Raw genomic sequence first — 21,021 nt, forward strand, 5'->3', positions numbered from 1 at the left:
ACTGCTCTTTCCTGGCCTCCCTGAGTAGAATAATCACACAAAAACTATATTAATTACAACACTATTTGGCCAATAGCTTATGCATATTTCTAGCTAACCTCCATCTTAAATTAACACATTCCTATTATTTTATATTTTACCATGAGGCTTGTGGTTTACTGGTAAGGTTCAAGACATCTGTCTCCTTGGGCAGCTACTTGACATCTGGACTCCACCTACTTTCTCTCTGTATCTCTGTTCAGATTTTCTGCCTGGCTTTATTCTGCCCTGACATAGGCCCCAGGTAGCTTCTTTATTAACCAATGGGTAAGAAAACATCCACAGCATTCAGAGGGGACTCCCACATCACCAAGGAGGCTGATCCTCAAGAATCAGGAGGCCAGCCTGACTAGATAGTGAGACCCTGTGAACTCCTACCTTCACCCTAGGGAGTGCGTGTGCTAGGAAGCTTTACACCTCAAAGGGCGGCTGTAGATGTAGCTCAGCAGTCAAGTGTTTACCTAGTGCGCATGTGTGGAAGGCTCTGGGTGCTACTAGGGAATGGCAGTTCATATTCCAGAGGGAGGATTGGTATTAGTTTGAGCCAGCTTGCTCAATGTAATGAGAGTCTGTTTCAAAAAACAGTGAACAAGGAGAGAGATAAGTATGAGCTCAGTTTTGGAATATTTTGCATGCACAAAGCCTTGACCTCTGGTATTGCCGCCCCAAAAGTCCTCCAAACAGGACTGGAAAGTTAGCTCTGTGGTTGGTAGTACTTCTTACTCTTGCAGAGGACTGGGGTTTGATTCCTAGTACCCACATGGTACCTCACAACTATTTGTAACTCCAGTTTCAGTATATAATTGACTCCTGCCTAGTCTACAGATCACTATAGACTTTGTCAAATATAGTAGTTGATATTAAGTTCTTGTTAGACAGATACCTAATATTTAGAGTCTGTGAGGATTTCAAAGTTGCTTAAAAACCCCAGTAACTAAGCAGTGCCTAGAGTGATGACAGATCTCAAAGGGAGTGGGAGCCATCAGGAAGGCAATAAGGTGTTTAACAACAGCAAGGAAAGGGGAACATTCTTTCAGACATTCAGTAATATTTGTGGAACCCTTTTTCTTTGCTATCCATTGTCATAGGCATTGGGAATATAGAAGAAAAAAATATGCTTCCCCCCATGGGACTCTTATTCTAATAAGGCAGACATTTATAATAAATACATAAATGTCTGTTTTTTTATTATTTGTTTTTTGTGACATGTGACTCCGGCTGCCTTGGTACTTACTGTGTAGCCCAGACTAGCCTCAATACATGGGAATCCTCTTGTCTCAGCCTTCTGGGTGCTAAGAGTATAGTGTGCATTACCATATTTGGTTTATAAATGATATGTCAGAACATTTTTAAGTCCATAAAGAAATGGAGACTTGATGGAAGAAGGTCATTGGTTAAAAAATAAAGAAACTGGGGCTGGAGAGATGGCTCAGAGGTTAAGAGCATTGCCTGCTCTTCCAAAGGTCCTGAGTTCAATTCCCAGCAACCACATGGTGGCTCACAACCATCTGTAATGGGATCTGGTGCCCTCTTCTGGCCTGCAGCATACACACAAATAGAATATTGTATACATAATAAATAAATATTTAAAAAAAATATAAAGAAACTGCTTGGCCCTGATAGGTTAAAAAATAGGTGGGTGGAGTAAACAGAACAGAATGCTTGGAGGAAGAGGAAGTGATCTCAGATGCCATGCTCCTCTCTCCTGGGCAGACGCGATGCAGCCAGCCATGAGGTCAGACATGCTGAATCTTTCCTGGTAAGCGCACCTCGTGGTGCTACATAGATTATTAGAAATGGGTTAAGAGGCTGAAACTAATGGGCCAGGCAGTGTTTAAAAGAATACAATTTGTGTGTTGTTATTTCGGGGTATAAGCTAGCCAAGCGGCCAGGAGCCGGGCTGTGAGAAGTGGCCTGCAGCTCCTACAACAGAGACTAGGTAAAGTCTGAGTGAAATATGAGATGAGAACTGCTCCTTTGTGTGGGATGGCAAGAAACCAAAATAACCCACAACCAACTAAAGCTACTCTTGAGTAGGTAAATTGAGATCTTAACAGTTAGAAGTTTGCTAGGATGTTGTTGCCCAGTGGAAAGAGCAATCCAGTCAGAAAGCAGGAGATGCTGGAGAGTTTCTAAAGAGCAGTAACAAAATCTGACTTCAATTTTAAAAGGTCGTTTGGCTTATAAGTAGAGAATTTCTTCAAGGAGGGATTAAAGCAGAGAGATCCATTACAAAGATGTCATAAAAATCCAGGCAGAAAGTGATGATGGTGGCTTGGTGGAAGTGATAAAAATACTATGTTTTTAAGATAGGGCAATATGTATTTATTTTATATATACACGAATGTTATACCTACCTACATGTGTATCTGTGTACCATGTACTTTCCTGGTACCCTAGAAGGCCAGAAGAGGGCACCAGATGCCCCAGAACTGGAGCCACAGACTAATGTGAGCTGCCACGTGGGTGCTGGGAATCAAACGCAGGTCCTCGGAAGAGCGCCCAGGACTCTTAATCTTCCTTCCTTCCTTCCTTCCTTCCTTCCTTCCTTCCTTCCTTCCTTCCTTCCTTCCTTCCTTTCCTCTCTCTCTTTTTTTATCCAATGGGTGTAGATTTTGTGTATGAAATTAAGATGAATTCCAAAAATTTTGACTGAAAAACTGCTGGAAGATTCCGTGTGTGGTCTTTGGAAAGTCTGGAGTGTTGGTAGGGGCAGAAACAAATGAGGGCACAAAGGAGGTTACTTTTATAAACGTTAAATTTAATGTGGCTTTCACCTCTCAGTTGAGATGTCTGGAAAGCAGTTAGATGGTTGAAGTTGGGGGAACTCTAGAGATTAAAGCATGAGTAGTAGCTGAGTTTAGATTACATGTCAAGATGAGTTCATCTGAAGAATAAGAGAAATAGTGTGAAAAACTAAGCTTTGGTACATCAACCTTTAGAGGAGGCTAGAGAAAGAACAGCAGAAAGAAATGACTACTAAGGTAAAGGAATCCACAGGAAAGTGCTGTGGAAGCCAAATAACAAATCCTTTCAGAGAAGAGAGTTTGTAGCCAGAAGAGGGCACCAGATACCCTGGAGCCGGAGTTACAGTTATAGTCCACTGTGTGAGTGCTAGGAATTGAACCCCAGTCCTCTGGAAGAGCAGCCAGTTCTCTTAACCACCAAGCCATGTCTCCAATCCTCCCCACCCCCCACCCCCGCTTTAAAGTCAGGGTCTCACTTCATAGCCTTGCCAGCCTAGAACCCACTATGGTATCTAGCCTAAAGATGGCCTTGAAAAATCCTCCTGGTTTGACTTCCCGAGTGCTGAGATGACCCTTAATGTCTTGATAAACAGTCTAGGGCAGTGATAGATGTATAGATACCAGGTGAATAGGAATTGGAGACCCCCTAAAGAACTTTCTTTGTGTCCGTATCTTTGTGTGTTATTGAGGATTGAATTCAGGGCATCTTTGACACTAGGCAAGAACTCTACCACTGAGCTACATCCCTAGTAAAACACGGAACATGCAACAAACCCGCTTAGGGGTTTATGGGGAGGTGTGCAGGCTTGATAAAGGTCGGTGTGCAGAGAGGGTGGAGGGGAGATGGCATGTCCAGCTTTTAAAAGCTGCCTAGCACATGAGCACAGGGGGTTGACATGACTACATCATACGCAGATGACAGAGTTCACACATGTACACAAGGGCCCACGCAGCTTTGTCATACATAGATGATGCAGCCATGCTACACGTGGGTCATGTGGGGTGTTTTAAGATTCCTGGGGCCACTAGGCACTTCTGTCTGAGGGCTTGTCTGCACATGCATGGCCCTGGAACCCGGAAGTGTCAGCCATGTTGTGTGGCTGAATCATTACATTCTGCCCTTTTGTTTATCATAAAAATTTGGGAGTTTGGGGTCTTTAATAGGTGGAAATGGGGCAAAAATTTGGAGAGTTTGGGGTTTTTAATGGATGGGAATGGGGCATCATAAGGTGTCTCGTGACTGCTTCCTGCTGATTTTGTGGGCGTCGTCAGGTCTCTTGAGACTGCTTTTTGCTGATTTTGTGGGCGTCGGAGAGTTGAGATGCTTGACCATGTCCTGGGGTGGCTGATTACTTTTGTGATTTTTTTCTGGGCTTTGTGGAACTGGCTGCCTGGCAGCTTAGACCTCGCAAGATGCTGGAAAGGCAGAAAATTATGCCTGTAAAAAATTTTAGATCCTGGTGATTAAGGGAGGAGAGTCCCAAGATGGTAGATAGAGTTTTTTGTTTGTTTTTGTTTTTTGGATGGGGGTGGAGGAGGAAATTTCCCAGGGGTTCCCAAGACTAGGAATGATGAGGAAAGAATTAAATGATACTTATTCTAGGTGAGTCTGGTGGTCCATTTAGATTGGTCCATTTGGCTCCTTGGAGCTTATGAAAAAATGTTTGAAAAGAAATAAATTTTAGACATATTAAAAGCTATGATTATGATGATAAGTGTTGGAATGGAAGACGGTGGGAAGAGGGAGGAAAAGAAGGAGGAATTATTAGAAAGGGGAATTATTAGACCCCTTGATGTTTTACCTGAAGCAAATCTTAAGGCATTTCTTCTCTTTAGCATCATGGTATATTACCTTAACATCCAGAAGACACTGCTGCCATCAGTGATAAACCTGTTATGTTAAAGTCTGTTTTGTGAGGTTTTGGAGTCTGGGGCTGTAAATGTCCCCAAGCTCATTATTTCTTACCACCTGGGCTCTTGGCAATCCTTGTACTTCCAGCTCTTTGTTTAATGATGGTCCCTGTAACAACAGCTGGGTGGTTAATCTGGAAATTTAAGTATGACATTGTGGAGATATAGAGAAGTTGGTAAAGCAGATAGGAGGAAGAGGGAGAATATATGAAGTTTTTGGCACAGGAGGGTTGAGGATGGTGATGAAATTTTTATTTGTCTGGAACTTAAGAGAACAGGGAGCAGGGCCCTGTTTGAGTAACTGTATATATACTAGGGATATCTTGAGCTGGATGAGTAAACAGTTAAGGGTGAGACAGGTGGATCCAATGTGAGAGCCCCTCGAGCTTGGCAACTGTGGAAGTTTCAAGAATTACTTTAAAAGGGCCCTGCCATTTAGGAGAAAGGGATGAGGGGTGTTGGTCTGGGGGAGAGAATAGTACCCGATCTCCTATTTTAATTGGCAGTGGACATGAATTGGCACACGGTTGAGGTAACCAGTAGTTGGTAAAATCCCATAATAGGGAGTGAAGATGGGATAACAGTGGAGTAAGCAGGTGATCAGGAAGGGGAGAGGTTTGGGGTGAGAGGGGGTTAAAGTCGGCTGCCCACACATGAGTTCAAAGGGCAAGATGGAAAGGGGACTTTTGGGGGAGAGTCCTAAGCTAAGAAGGGCCAGAGGCAAAAGTTTTACCCAGTCAAGGTGAAGTTCCTGTGACATCTTGACAAGAACATTTTTAAAGGAATGGTTAGTTCATTCTACCTTCCCTAAAGACTGAGGATGGTATGGGATATGAAAATGCCAGGGAATGTTAAGAGCCTTAGATAAAATTTGAGAAATCTGGGAGGTAAATTCTGAGCCATTATCCTACTGAAGAGAGGTTGGGATTCCAAACTCGGGGGCTGATTTCTCAGAGAACATTGGAAACCGTCTGGGCCCTCTTGTTAGTGGTGGGAAATGCTTCAGTCCACCCAGATATGATGTCCACCAAAACCAGGAGATATTCTCATCTGACTGTGGGCATATGAGTAAAATCAAGCTGCCAGTCAGTTCCTGGAAGGGAGCCCCTGGCCTGATGAGTGGGAAAAGGGAAGCTACAATATTTGGTCTTGGGATTTGACTTTTGACAGATTTTACAAGAGGCAGTGATAGCTTTTAAGAACTGTAAGTCTTCAGGGGTACATTGGAGGTGAGTCTTGACAAAATGAAACAGCTTTGCTATTAGGATGAAAGAGCTAATGTAGATAGGACAGAATTTGCCAAGTGTCGGGGTGTCTGTGAGAATGTGTGCTGTACTGTATGAACCCCCTGAGGTGACTGAGGTAGGTTTGGGCTCCGGAATGCTGCTGTTCTAGCTGCTTGGTCAGCTCGGTGAAGTCAAAGATATTTTGAGATTGGGAGCTGAGAGGAATAGGGGAAAAAAAATCATCCTTAAGATTTCGAACTGAGGGGGCTGGAGAGATGGCTTTAGTGGTTAAGATTACTGGCTGCTCTTTGAGAAGACCAGGGTTCAATTCCCAGCACCCACATGGCAGATTGAACCTGTCTGTAACTCCAGTTTCAGGGGATCTGATATGAAACCTTCACACCAATGCACATAAAATAAGATTAAATAAATGATTTTTTTAAAAAAAGATCCAGAACTGAGAAGTGGGAGGTTCCTGGGGGGATAGTGGAAAGAAGTGTATAAGGATTAGGCATTACAGGATGAAGAGGGACCACTGTGGAGTTAATGAGTCTTGAACCAGGCTCATTAGGTTTTTTTAACAGCAAGTATAGGGGTGTTAAAGGGAGAAAAGGTGAGGCAAAGTAGCTTTTTTCTTAAAAGGTCAGAGACAATAGGCTTAAGTCCCCTAAGGCTCTGGAGAGAGAGGGGGTACTGAGCTTGGGTAATGTACTTAGTAGGATCTTGTATTTGGATAATGATGGGGAAATGGTGTTTAGCAACAGAGGAGTTTTGGGTGTCCCAGATGGGGGGTTCACCTGAGAGGCTGGTAGAGGAAAAGACACATTGGAGTTGGGAGGTTGGGAGCCTAGAAAGAGGAGGAGGGGAGCTGTTGGCGAGTCTGGGGTAAGGTGAATGGATGAAGCAAATGAAATGGAAGCTCCTACTTTTCCTAAAAAATGTCTTCCCATAAGAGGTACTGGGAAAGTCGACATGACTAAAGATGAATGAGTGAGATAAATACCCCTAAAAACACAGTTAAGTGGTGGGGTCTGCTGAGGTAGATAAGGCTGTCTCCCTACCCCAATAATAGGGAAACTAGAAGGAGAGGTAGACCCCCAGAATTTCCTCAGTACCGAGTATGTTACTCTGGTGTCCAAGAGAAAGGAGATGGGCCATCCTGATACTGTGATGTTTACCCGTGGCTCCCTGTTACAGATGACAGTTGTGATCGGGTCAAAGGAGCCCAGGCAACCTCACTCATCCATGGCCAGACCTAGGTTAACTTGGGAATTTTCTGGACTTGCTGTCTCCATGCCATGATGTACATGAGGACAATCGACTGCCCGTGTCTTTCCCTATGGCATCTTGCACAAGGTCTTGCAGGACCAAGATGAGGATTAGAACATGCTTGGGCCCAGTGACCAGTTCTACCACATTTGAAACATGGGCCTGATGGTTCTTGAGCCCCAGGGGCAAGGGAGCAGCATGGACAGCACTGATTGGGTCGGAGGGTCATGGCTAGCACATGACAGTGATGATTGCGGGCCTTCTCATTTCTTGCATGGTACACCTTAAAAGCCAGCTCTAAGACTTCTGCCTGCAGGGTCAAGGTTCTTTTCTCCAAATGTCTAAGTTTAGCCTTAATGTCAGGGTAGCACTGAGAAAAAAAAATGAGTCATGAGTAACTGTCTGCCTTCCCTGGTTTCTGGATCTAAGTTAGTATATTGTAACAGAGCTTTAGTGAGGCGTTCCAAAAATGCAGAAGGATTTTCCTTTGTGTCTTGAATGAGCTGAGAGCTTATTATAGTTGACTGGCTTGAGGGCAGCCTTACGGAGACCTGCCAAAAGGCAAGTCAAAAACTGGTCACTAGCAAAAATTCTACTTGGGGTGTTATAATCCCAGCGTGGTTCCTGCTTTGGGACCACCTCTGCCTCAGGAGGTGGGAGAGTGGGAGATGCATGTGTTTGGTGAACCTCTTCTGCGTGTAGTCTGGCCTGCTCCCAAACTCGCCTGTGCTCTTCAGGAAGTAGGTTATTAGATAGGATCATATAGATATCATGAAAGGTGAAATTATAAGACTGGGACTTAGAGCTTAGATAGTAAAAGACTTGGATGTGCGCTGACAGTAGTAGTTAGAAAGAAAGCTCCTGTAGAATATCAGGACCAAAGGTAGCATTAGGCAGCCACTTTAAATTGTTATCTAAATTGTAGGAAGACCATTTTTTTTAAAAAAAAAAAAAACCAAGATGAACAAGTGTGAGAATCTCTAAGTAGGGCATTAAGGCCTGGGATTTTAGGGCCTCTAAAAGGCATCCCAAGGGAGAGTTTGGATTGATGGCCTTGGATGGCTTGCTACCCATAGCTGAAACCGTGAAAATGGTGACACCAGAAGGCTTATAGGGGGACATCTCCCCTTTACAGGCAGAGTATGACGGCGGCGAAAACCGCAGGGCTTGTAGAAGAGCATCCTCTATCTACAGGTGGGGTGTTAAAGCCTGACTGGCTCCTGTCCAGGCGACTGGGAAGCCAGAGAGGCTAGAGACAGAGCGGTCTCTCACAGCAGGGACCACTGATGAGTGGTCCAAAGGAAAAGAAAAGAAAAAGAAACAAAAGAGAAAGAAAAATCCAAGGGACCCCGGGCCCCCAGTCATGGGAGGACTGACCCCGGGTCGTTCAAACACGATTTCAGCTAAGGGAAGCAATCCAGAGATGAATGTCAGCAAAGGGCTCAACCGTAGCCATGAAGGCCGTGGTTGGGGGCTGTTCCCTCGTTTCTAGGAACACCAGACCATTTCCAGGAGCCCAATGGTCAGTCAGTTCCTTGGAATGGGGAAACTCATCAATTGAAGCCCATGGTGTGTGTAGAGGTTGCCTCTCAGGCAGATGGAACATGTGGTTGTTGTGGAAAAAAATACCTGGTTCCAGATCCTGGTCCCAGTAGAGGGGCTCAGGGCGGGAGAGCCTCCCAAGTCTCACGGCACTAATGAAATTACCTGGCGCTAGTGAGAAGGAAACACAGAACACGCAATAAACCCGCTTAGGAGTTTATTGGCAGGGGGTGTACAGGCCTGGTGAAGGTTGGTGTGCACAAATGGGGGGATGGCACGGTTTTTAAGCGCTACCTAGTGCATGGTTGACATGGCTACGTTATACGCAGATGACGGAGCTCATGCATGTGAGCTTGTCCGCAGAAGAATGGTCCTGGAACCCAGAAGTGTCAGCCATGTTGTGTGGCTGAATCATTACACCCAATACTTTACTTACTTATAAGAAATTAATTAATTTTTCTTTCTTCTTTTTTTTTTAAAAACCAGCGACAAAATCTCACAGTTACCCAGGCTGGCCTTGAACTTTGAATCCTTAGCTTCCCTGATTAACTAAGATTACAGGCTTATGCTACCAGTCCCAACTAAGAATGGATAGCTAGGAACTTTTACTATATAAAAGCACAAAAAACAAGTCAGTAGTGAAGGGAGAGTTATGACTAACAGATTTTTTTCTGGTTTAATGTTTTATTTATATTATTGTTAGTACTTAAATTGGCTCGAAACTCCCTGCCTCTGTAGTGCTAGTGTAGTGTATGGGCCACCATTCCCAACAAGGAAGGTTAGTTTGCTGTTGTTTTTATCCTTTTCAGTTAGTTAAGTTTTATCTTTAGCTTTATGACAATAGAAATGATCGGGGTGGGAAAAAACCTGATGATTCAGCAATGGCTGGGACAGTGGCCTGTGCTGCCTTGATCCCTGGCTGTGTCTATGGCCTTGAATTGCCTTCACTGTAGAATACAGAGGCTGAATAGTATCAGGAACATGCTTCTGCAAGACAACCATGTTCTAAGTTCCTGTGCTCTTGGGCAAGTCCTTGATGAACTTTTTAGTTCCAGACCACAAAATGAAAACTCTGGAACCCAAACTCTAGATCTTTTATTTTGCACCCTCTTCCCACTCACTAGGCAGCTGTACCACTTTTTCCTGGGAATGCTTGACTATTTATTGTTGGACTTATTGTTCAGAATAGCATTAGTCATAACTTCTTAGCCTTTTGGTTTAGATCAAATATAAAATAGCAAAAGTCAGAATTTATGGCAGCCTCCCTGTTTGAGATGAAGCAGTGCCAATTTAGATACCAGTTCCTGTCTTCCCTTCCTTTGCCAGGCTGGAGACACAAAGCGGCAGAGTGTTTGGGGATGCCAGGGGCAAAAGATTGTTTTTCAAAGTTGCATCAGAAAAGTATGCCAGACATTGACCCCATTGTTTAGAATGACTTAGTAGGACCTTTAACACTCTTTCCCAATAATTAGGGAGAGGAAGTTTTAGATTGTGAACTGTATTTACATTTCTCAAATTATTTAAGATGTTGAGCTCCTTTCATGCTATGACCATTTTGACTTTTGAGAACTTTCCCCCCACATTTCCTATTGATTTGTAGATATTTTTTATATGTAGCTATATGTCTTTTCTTTATACATAATATAAATATTCTCTACCACTTGATTCCCCCCAACACACACACAGCTACCTGCTCCACCCTTTTCTGTTTTCCTTTTCTTTTTCTTTTTCTTCTTTTTAATAGGTAGTGTCTCATGTGGCCCAGGTTGGCCTTAAACTTGATATGGAGCAGAGAGGTTGACCTTGATCTCCTGTGCTTCTCTGCCCCTGCAAGTGCTGGAACTCCAGGCATATACTATCAGTCTTGGTATCTGTTTTTTTATGTTTTTGAGACAGTCTTGCTGTGTAGCCCAAGTTAGCAGCTGCTGCAATTCCTCTTCCTCCTTCCTGACGTTTTTCTCCTCTCCTCCTTTTAGAGTTCCATGTAGTTGAGGTTGGCTTTGAACTAGCAGAAGATGATTGCCTTTGTTACTATTCTATTGCTGTAAAGAGACACCATGCTCTTCAAAAAAGCAGCATTTAATTGGGGATTGCTTTCAGTTTCAGACATTAGTCCATGATCATAATGGCAGAAACCATGACAGCAGGTAGGCATGGCACGGAAAGTTTATATCTTCATCTTCAGGTAGGCGGAGAGACTGAACCTGGCTTCAAGGCCTATACCCAGTGACACATTTCCTCCAACAAGGTCACACTTATTTAAAAAGGCCATACCTCCTAATCCTTCCCAAACAGTTACACTAACTGGGAACCAAGCATTCAAACAGGTGAGCCTATAGGGTCCATTCTCATTCAAACCATCAAAATGACCTTGAACTCTTCTAATCCTTCAGCCACTTTCCAAATACTAAGGCAACAGGCATGCGCCTAAGACTTATTTTCTTTTTAATATGACCAGTCTGAAAGAACTTCTCCTGTCTTTCTCTGATTAAAATTTAACTCTGTAGCTCTTTCCATTAACAGAGTCAACATTTAGGCTTTTAAGTAATGAAATAGTTGAAAAAGCTCATGATAATGAGTTTATCATTTTGTCAAGGCATAGAACTTCAGATATTGCTCTCTTTAGGCTAGAGTACAGAGGCTAATTATTTAGTTTTGCCATTCAAAGCATTTCCTTTTCAATCTGCCTTGTTTTCTGTTCCTAAATCAGAAATTCTTAGTATGATTAATGATGTGAAAGAATCATTTAAACTTTTTAATTACACTTGAATAATTTTCATATAAGAATTTACACCTAGTACTGTACATGTTAATCTGGGGTTTTACAGAACTCTTTTCCTCTTACTGGCCTCCTTTGCTTTCCCAGAATAACGTCTGTCCCCACATCTGCTCCTGGAACTCCAGGCTTTGTCCTCTGCCTTTTCTGGACTACAAAGTTCTTCTGGAAGTTTTGTGAGAGCTTTTGTGCACTTTGTAGCTTTGTGCTCCAGTATGTTCACCAGTAGAAGGGGAAGTAAATGGGACTTCTGTTGGCTTTTTCTCCATCACTTCAGGTTACTAGTTGTGGTAGTTTAAATGTAATTGGTCCCATAAACTCACAGGGAGTGGCACTGTTAGGAGGTGTGGCTCTGTTGGAGTAGGTATATCCTTGTTGGAAGAAGTGTGTCACTGTGGGGGCGGGCTTTGAGGTTTCCTATGCTCAGGATACTGCTCAGTGTCTCAGTCGACTTCCTGTTGCCTGCAAGATGTAGGTCTTAGCTACTCCTGCAGCACCACTTCTGCTTATATGCCACCAAGCTTCCTATCATAATGATAATGGACTGAACCTCTGAAACTGTGAGTGAGCCTCCTCAATTAAACGTTTTCCTTTATATGAGTTGTCATGGTCATGGTGTCTCTTCACAGCAATAGAAACCCTGACTAAGACATTAGCATAGATAGTTTTACTCTTGCTGTGCTGGTTAAACAGGCACACAGAACAGATTTAGAAGTTTAACACTTTTAAAAGAAGTATCTGATCATCTTTTAAAGGAAGCAGGTAAGCTGTTTAGGTTTCTCCTTGTCCCTTCTCTCTTGAAAGGGCAGGTTTTTTTTCTGATGTGTTGTGACCACCATTGCATGGGACTTAGTGGCGTTTGTATCATGCAAAGATTTGTACCCTTTGTGCCCTGGTCACATTTGACCCTCTCATTGTTGACTCCAGAGTTCACTTGAGGTGCCGGAGGAGGTCTGTCCTCCATATGTCCCGCCCACCCCAAGGAGGCTACCAACTAGAGTTTTCAAAAGCAGGCAGCCTGAGTGGATTGAGAATTGACATGGCCTTTGCCCCAGATCTAACCCTGATACCTCTCTCTGGCTTTAAAACAACAGGCAACTACAGGGTAGGGAACTATTTTATTAATTATGGTATTTAATGGTAGGTAGACATATATTGACTCTTTAGTGATTATAAAATTTCTAGAAATAATGTATGTAAGTCTTCTGTCTTAGTCACTGTTGTATTGCTGTGAACAGACATCATAACCAAGGCAACTCTTATAAAAGAAAGCATTTAATTGGGGGCTTGCTTACAGTTTCCGAGATTAGTTCATTATCATCATGGCAGGGAGTATGACAGCATGAATGACTCTAGTGAAGTAGTTGAGAGATTTGAATCCTGATCCACAGGCTGGCAGAGAATGAGGGGAGAGGGAGAGACTGATGCTGGCATGGGCTTTTGAAACGTCAAAGCCCAGCCCAATGATATACCTCTTCCAATAAGGCCACACCTTTTCCAACATCTTCTAATCCTTCTAATCTTTTCAAACAGTTCCACTTCCTGCTGACTAAGCATTCAAATGTATGATCCTATGTGGGCCATTCTGATTCAAACTCCAACATCTTGCATTTTTTCCCCTCTATGTTTAGATTGTTCATACTTGTAGAAGTAATCAAAAATATTCTACTGCCTTTGTCTTCCTATTCAGATTCCTAGCCCATTCCTTTCTACAAACCTATCAAAGAGACAGGTGACCCATAGAAGTAAAATTGCTAAGGAAACCATCCTGTTGTTGCTATGTCAGCAAATTAGCATTGCTCATTCAGCAGGTGCTTCTCTTGGTTCTGAATAAGTGGGTGCCCCTTTTAGGGATGACCTGCCACTACAGTGTTCTCTGGGCTGTGTGGTTCCCCTTTTGTCATGTGTGATGAGGGTTATGTGTGGCCTTGTAGATGGAAAGGAAGAAATCAAGGTGAATACATATTCTTGTACTGGACTTTCTGGTTAAGGAGAGAAAATTAGTAGGTCTTTTCTGTTTCTTTTGTGGAGGATGTCTCATAGCTCAGGTGGGTCCCCAACTCACTAAGTACCTGATGTTGGTCTTGAATTCCTGATATATTAATGAGTTCACCCCTCAAATACTGGGCTTATAAACGTGTTCACCACCATGTTGTGGTCTCCTCTCTGCCCTTGTCTGCCTTTCTCTTTTAGATTTTTTTTCAAGATTTATTAATTTTATGTGCGTGAGTTTTATATGTATGTATCATGAGTGTGCCTGGTGCCTACAGAGGTCAGAAGAGAGCATCCTGTCTTCTGGAAACTGGAGTTAATGGATAGTTGTATGCCACTATGTGGGTTCTGGTAATTGAATCCAGTTCTTCTTCTAGGGCAAATGCTCTTAAACACTGAACCATCTCTCTAGAGCTCTCTTTTTTGTTTATGCTTCCACAATTCCTTATGTATATAATATACTTTGATCCTATTCCTCACATTATTCTCTTAAATCTTCTCACCCTGCCACTACCAAGTCCCTTCTTCCCTACATTACTCCCTCATCTTTTCAAGCCTTGTTTGGTGTATGTCCCACTACATTTAAGTAGAGTTGATTGCATAAGCATGGTTGGAATTTTTTACTTAGCAAGGATAACTTATTAGTTAGTGGCTATGTCACTAAGAAATATACCCCTCCCAACCCTCAGCAACAATGAATTATCTATAACTCTACAGGGAGTGGTGGAGCCTTATAAGCCTCTTCTTTATTCATGATGGAAAGTCAATGGGTAAGAAAGACCACAAACTTTAGAGGAGTTGAGCTGGAAATGACCCGAGAAGCAGGTCTCAGAGTATCAGATGGTGCTATGCAAGCTGTCAAGGCAAATGATCAATCTGTTGTCTTGCCCAGCTGCAAAAGCCTATAACCCACAACAAAAACTGGACGAGCACAATATCCACAATAGTGGCACTTTTATCTTGAGGTAACCAACAGCTGTCTAATTAGACAGCTTAAGGCCCATTCAACAGGAAGGAATTGCCCCCTGCTCCTCCTTCTAACTCTTCCCAGAACTACCCCCATACTGCCACGTTCTCCTAACTTTGTGTTCTTTTTATTTTTTAACACTCCAAGTTCTTTTGTTTTGTTTTGTTTCAAGAGAGTGTTTCTTTTTTTTTTTTTTGGTTTTTTTCGAGACAGGGTTTCTCTGTGGTTTTGGAGCCTGTCCTGTAGACCAGGCTGGTCTCGAACTCACAGAGATCCGCCTGCCTCTGCCTCCCGAGTGCTGGGATTAAAGGTGTGTGTCACCACCGCCCGGCTAAGAGAGGGTTTCTTTGTGTAGCTCTGGTTATCTGGAACCTTGTAGACCAGGCTGACCTTGAACTCACAAAGATCTGCCTGCCTCTGCCTCCCAAGTACTGGGATTAAAGGCACGTGCTGCTACTTCCCAGCTTGACTCAGTTTTTATATGTGGTCTTTATTAAACATTGTGCTTCTTTGTTCTGTGTGTGGATTTCTCAGCATTAGTAATTGAATGATTGTCATTTCCTCATTGAATAGTTTTGAAACCTTTGTAAAAGCAACTCTCTGTGAGTTCGAGACCAGACTGGTATACAAGAGCTAGTTCTAGGACAGGCTCAAAAACCACAGAGAAACCCTGTCTCGAAAAACAAAAAAAAAAAAAAAAAAGCAACTTGATTTTTGCTGCAATAATAATCCTCTACTGTGGCATTCTAACCAGGACAAAAAAGTTATAGTTGACTTAGAAATGAGTTGACTCATTCAGTGCATTCATGAATCAATGAGATTACATAATCTCTTTACACACAAAATAGTTTTTAAGGAAATATATACATTTATCTGGATGATATGAGTATTATCTACTTGTTTTAGTAACTGTGACCCAATGTAGATAATTTTAAATGGACATATTTTTGTGTGCTATCTTGCTTAAAATTGCCTATGATTGCTCTCTAAAATGAAATTAAATAAAGCAGCAGAAGCTTTGCAAAAAAAAAAGCAACTTGATCATATCTTATGAGAGGTTACTTCACTTTTTATTCCATTATTCTACATGTGTGCTTTGTTGCTAGTACCTCATGGTTTGACTGTTGCAGCCTTGTGCTAAGTTTTGAGAAGGTATAAATCTCCAACTTTGCTTCTTTTGCAAATGTTTTTGCTTAAATTTTTTAAGTAAAGTTGTACTGGAACTCTTTCCCTCCTTTGTTTATGTGTGGGGTTTTTTTTTGAGATGCAATGATAAAGTTAAATATCTGTGATAGAGACCTTATTGCTTGTAAAATCTAAAGTATTTATTGTCTGGTTGACTACTGAAAATATTTGCAGATCCCTGAACATTAAAGCACTGCTTATTACTCCAGCAGTAAAGGATTATGATAAAAATAAATAGATGGAAAAGGGAAACTATGCCCAGCAGCATAGTTATTCTGTTATTTGCTTACAGCATGCCATGCAAATGGCAACTGCATGCTCTCTGTCAACAAAGTGTTTATATATCGGGCCAGTGAGGTGGTCAGTAGAGGAATGTGCTTACTGTCAAGCTTGACAGCCAATTTGACCTCCAGAATCCATATGTTGGAAGAAGAGAGCTAACTCCCACAAATTGCCCTGCAACCTCCACACATACATGTGTGCTTGTGCATGAGTACACACACTTACACACACACACACTCCAAAATTTTAAAAAGAAATATTGCTGGGCGTGGTGGCGAACACCTTTAATCCCAGCACTCAGGAGGCAGAGGCAGACTGATCTCTCTGAGAGATCAGAGGCCTGCCTGGTCTAAGAGCTAGTTCCAGGACAGACAGGGCTGATACACAGAGAAATCCTGTCTCAAAAAACAAAACACAACACAAAAAGATTTATAGACAGCTAACCCAACACAAAAAGGTGGGGGAAATTGACACATAAGTTGTTTAGAGTTTAGTGTTCATTTAATTGTATTTCTTCTTAAGACTTTAAAATCCACACCTGCTTATAGGTCAGCAACAGAGTACTTGCCTAACATGCCTAGGATTGTAATTTCAACTCCTGGCACTGCAAAAAAGTTAAATATAAAATTTAAAATAAAAATTATTTTTTAATCTATGGAATTTAGAAAGAGACAGTAAACACAGTGATAAGAACTCTGCTTCCATCTCTTTGAGTATCCAGCCACTCTGGCATTTATCTTCAAATCTTCCATCCTTAACATTATAACTTTTTTTGTTTTTTTACCCTGTTGACAAGGGCTGAGTATATTCCTCTGACTGACTTGGAATTCACCACGTGGACTAGATTGGCCTGAGATTTGGTACCATGCAAGCCTCTTGCTTCTGCCTTCCACTGCTGGGATTACATATATATAATTCCAGCTTTCAATTTTTTTTTTTTAAATCGTAGCTCCTGGGGCTGGCGAGATGCATTAGTTGGGAGCAGTAACTCTCTTGCAGAGGACCTGGGTTTTGTTCCCAGCACACACATCAGGTGGCTCACAACTGCCTGCCACTCTAGGGAACTGACACCTAGCCTCTGCAGGCACCCACACGAATATAGCACACCCTCACACACGGGGTTAAAAATAAAATAAAGTAAGGAAATTTTAGTTTTTACTGTTAGGTATTGGATCCCTGGGTGCTGGGTTCCTCGACCGCCGCCGCCACAATAAGCCAAATCAAATCGAATTAATAAATCCAGATTTAATAAACAGGGCAATGCAAAGCAGTGTACCCCAGGTGACTCTCAGGAAGGCAGGAAAAGAGAACATGAGAGCACACATAGCAGATCTATGACTGGGTCTTAAATAGCCTGAAGTAGCAGGTATGTGTGGTCCTGGGCCTCTCCCAGAAGGAGCTGCCTATGGCAGACTTTCTGAGATGAAGCAGGGTTTGGAGAGAGAGAGAGATGGGGAGGGGGATTGAAGTGGAGCTTCCACCAGAACATTCCAGGCTCTTTGGGTATGTATGTATACTTTTTGTTTGTTTCTTGAGGATGGGTCTATGTAGCTCAGGATATCTTCACTTTCTCTCTGTCGTCATGACTCAACCTTCCAAGTGCCGGAATTACATAGTGTGTGCTCCCACACCAGGCCCTGGTATGTGCAATTTATCATAGGAGATTATAGAAACATGGTGAGACTTAGAGGCCACTGACCTCTCTGGTGCAGAAGAAGAGCTAGATCAGCTAAAGGGTGGGCCCCGGAAGTATATGTAATTGTGCACTCACCCAACGAAATGTGGTGTGTCCTGTTTTGCCCTCCCCACCCAAGCCATAGGCTTGCCAATTAAATTTGTGGTGGTGGTATTTATAACTCATTCCCAAGCTTATGCAAGTGTTCTTTGTTTATATAACTTGTGATTGCTACTCATAGCTGGCTGGTGTGAAAGGGAAAGTTCAAGGGCATTCAGGTGAAGCAGAAAGTTCAGGGGTATTTATGCCCAGGTCTGAACCCATGATCTTACCCAGGGTGATAATAGCCATTGGCTTTTAAGCTATGCAGATAATAATTGCATTTGTTATGTGACAGAACAAAGGGCTCTTTACCTTCTTGTTTGATTATAGATCTCTCACAACTGACTAATGTCTGATCCTTTCAAAATTGCTATTGTTACACTCAGTCCCCTGCCAGACAGTACTAATAGGCCTCATAACTTGGAATGGATATCTGATAGTACATTTGTTTCTAATTCTGAAAGACTAGCAGTTTGTGCTTTCTCCTCCCCAGAACAGCCCACTCTGTGAGGAAGCAAGACAGCTAGAACAAGGAAATAACAACAGTTGGCACTAAGTTCTCACTGCCCAGCAAGCAGATCAATTTCAGCCCCTGGGCTTGACCTTGCAGACCTGCCCCCTGTGCTGACTCTGTCCTGTCTGCCTACTTTTTAACCTTGCTTCCAACTGTTCCTCCAAGTAGTTACTCAATAAATTTGCTTGTGAAATAGAAACAAAACATGTAAGATTTGAAGAGCAACAAAGGTCATTATCCAGGCTTGCGGTATAGCTCAGTGAGAAACAACGAGGCCATTGTACAAGCAGGGCCAGAGAACCAGCAAAAACATTAAGTTGAAGTATCCCAGCTCATCTGCAAGTGTAGTAGGCTAAGCTGTTTCCATCTACTCTGTCCCAGTAAGCCACCTCTGTAGCCTCTCTGCAATGGCTATCCTCTTTCTAGGGGATCTGCTATCTAAGCAGCTGTTTATTTGGGGGTTGGGGAAAGAGGTGAGGTTGATGGCACTCTCTTTTAGGAGATAAAAATTTAGGGCAGCAAGTTGGGCAGATTTGAAAATGCTGCGCATCTGTTTTTGAGAGGAAGGGTGCTGAAAGGAAAGTTAGTTAGTTAGTTAGTTAGTTAGTTTGTTTGTTTGTTTGTTTGTTTGTTTGTTTGGAGACAGTGTCTCTCTCTGTAGCTCTGGCTATCCTTGAATTCACAATGTATACCAGGCTGGCTTCGAACTTAAGAGATTTGTCTACTTCTGTCTTCTGAGTGCTGGGATTAAAAGTGTGCACCACTATTCCTGGCTGAAAGATAGTTCTTCTAGTAGCAAACAATTGCCTGGCTTTTCTCCTGTGTCGTTTGAAATAGAGGCTGGAGATACAGATTTGGGAGAGCAGCTAAAGGCTTGGTGGTCTGCTTTGACTGCATTCCTCTTCTGAGATAATTCTGCTTATTGTTAAGATTTAAGATGGTAAATTGGCACGGGGTTTACTTTGAGATACAGTGTCATGGGTCCAAGGACACAGTTTCAAGCACGAAGGGACACATATGATCTTCTTTGATAAATCTAGCCTCCTAAGCTGTTCTATATAGAACAGCAGGGCAGATTGACACAGTTCTCCTGTGTAAACTACTTCCCATTCTGTTTTATTACTTTCACCAGGAGGTCAAGAATCAGTCTGAGAAACCCTGCATAAGTGTCTTTCAAAACAAAAAACAAAACTTATTTTAGGGCTGGAGAGATTTGCTGGCCTTACATTGAACCTAGTTCAGTTCCTAGCACCCACATGGTGACTTATCCCTTCTGTAATATTTGGTACATGGTGCTGTGTTGTGACTTGGTATACATGACCCCTCTCTTTTTTTTGTTGTTGTTGGTGTTTGTTTTTTTGTTTGTTTGTTTGTTTTTGAGACAGGCTTTCTCTGTAGCTTTGGTGCCTGTCCTGGAACTAGCTCTTGTAGACCAGGTTGGCCTTGAACTCCCAGAGATCCGCCTGCCTCTGCCTCCCGAGTGCTCGGATTAAAGCGCCACCGCCCGGCATGACCCATCTCTTAATAGAACACAATATCATTTGAAGAGAAAGAGTCTTTTAAAACTATCTCTTGTATATTTAGCACAGAGTTTGCTATTTGTAAATCTTAACTACGTGGCTGACAAGTTGAACAAGCACTGAAAGAGTAGTAAGTGTGAGTTGCCTCAAACTTTCAAACTGGGAGTATAGGCCTGCACTATCATACCCAACATGCTCAGAGCATTTTCAGGCCAGGAGGTCTCCTAACTCTATTACATTGCTAAATGGATGTTGTCATTTGTTATGTGCTCCTCTCTGGTCAGGATTAGGTCTAAGTGCACATAGTATCTAGTTCTCATATAGCCCTGGGAATGAGTATCACTGTCTTCATTTTATAGGTACATCTACAGACATTCAGAGAAATTCTGCTTTGGGTTATCTTCTAATAAGTTGCTGGGTTGAAATTTGAACCTGGGGATGGCTGGCATCGAAATCATCCACTCTCCCTCCATCTCAATCCCCAATAAACTATTCCCCCCTTTTTTCCAGACCCATCCCTGGAAGGCATGTGTGGCACTGAGCATGCCCAGCTCGGGGAAGATGGGCAGCGGCCGCCGCGGTGCACTTCAACTACCTCATCTCAGTCTGAGCCTTCAGAGCAGCTTAGGCACCAAGGCAAGATCCTAGCATCCGAAGACCCCAAAAAGAAGAGAGCTCAGAAGCCCTCTCATATGAGAAGAAACATACGGTGAGCTGTGTTCTGGGTAAGGAAAATGGAAGGGAATAGACTAGAAATAGCAGAAAGATTAACTTGGGCAAGTATGTCCTCTCTCCAGCAGAGACAAGTGTCCAACTGTGAACCTTCATTAAATAGTAAAGATGGCATATCTGATGATACATGCCTGTCATACCAGCTCTCAAAAGGTTGAAGCAAGAGAATCATGCGTTCCAGACCAGCATAGATTACATAAGGAGACCCTGTCTCAAAACAACCACCATTACCACAAAAACCCAGTAATGAAGGCAAAGTTTAGAACCCACTGTGTTGAACTGCACAGAATGTAGGGAAGATAGGTACCTAGACCATTGAGAGGTCTTGGGTGGTAGCTCAATGATGGTAGGATCATCTTACTTAGACTTTTCTTTCTTTATGTTTCCTATGCCTCAAAACATGAAGTTTAAAACAAATCAATATCTATCAACAACATAAAACTCTCAACAAAACTGAGCTATTGTCTTTTTAGAATTCAATTTAATGTGATAGGGGACTGACCAAGAATGGGGCTTTTTCTTTGACCTAAAAGATAACCAAA

The 21,021-nt window shown here is 42.5% G+C and overlaps 1 protein-coding gene across 1 annotated transcript in view; it reads left to right on the plus strand.

Moving 5' to 3' along the window:
- Rad54l2 (RAD54 like 2) overlaps window positions 1-21,021 on the plus strand; it is a 99,515-nt gene that overhangs the window by 47,106 nt on the left and 31,388 nt on the right. The window contains exon 3 of the mRNA XM_075964747.1: window positions 20,258-20,456. Within this exon, the coding sequence (XP_075820862.1) occupies window positions 20,258-20,456 (199 nt within the window). The remainder of the gene's footprint in view (window positions 1-20,257; window positions 20,457-21,021) is intronic.

The sequence above is a fragment of the Microtus pennsylvanicus genome, chromosome 3 (assembly GCF_037038515.1).
Source record: "Microtus pennsylvanicus isolate mMicPen1 chromosome 3, mMicPen1.hap1, whole genome shotgun sequence".
Taxonomy (NCBI): domain Eukaryota; kingdom Metazoa; phylum Chordata; class Mammalia; order Rodentia; family Cricetidae; genus Microtus; species Microtus pennsylvanicus.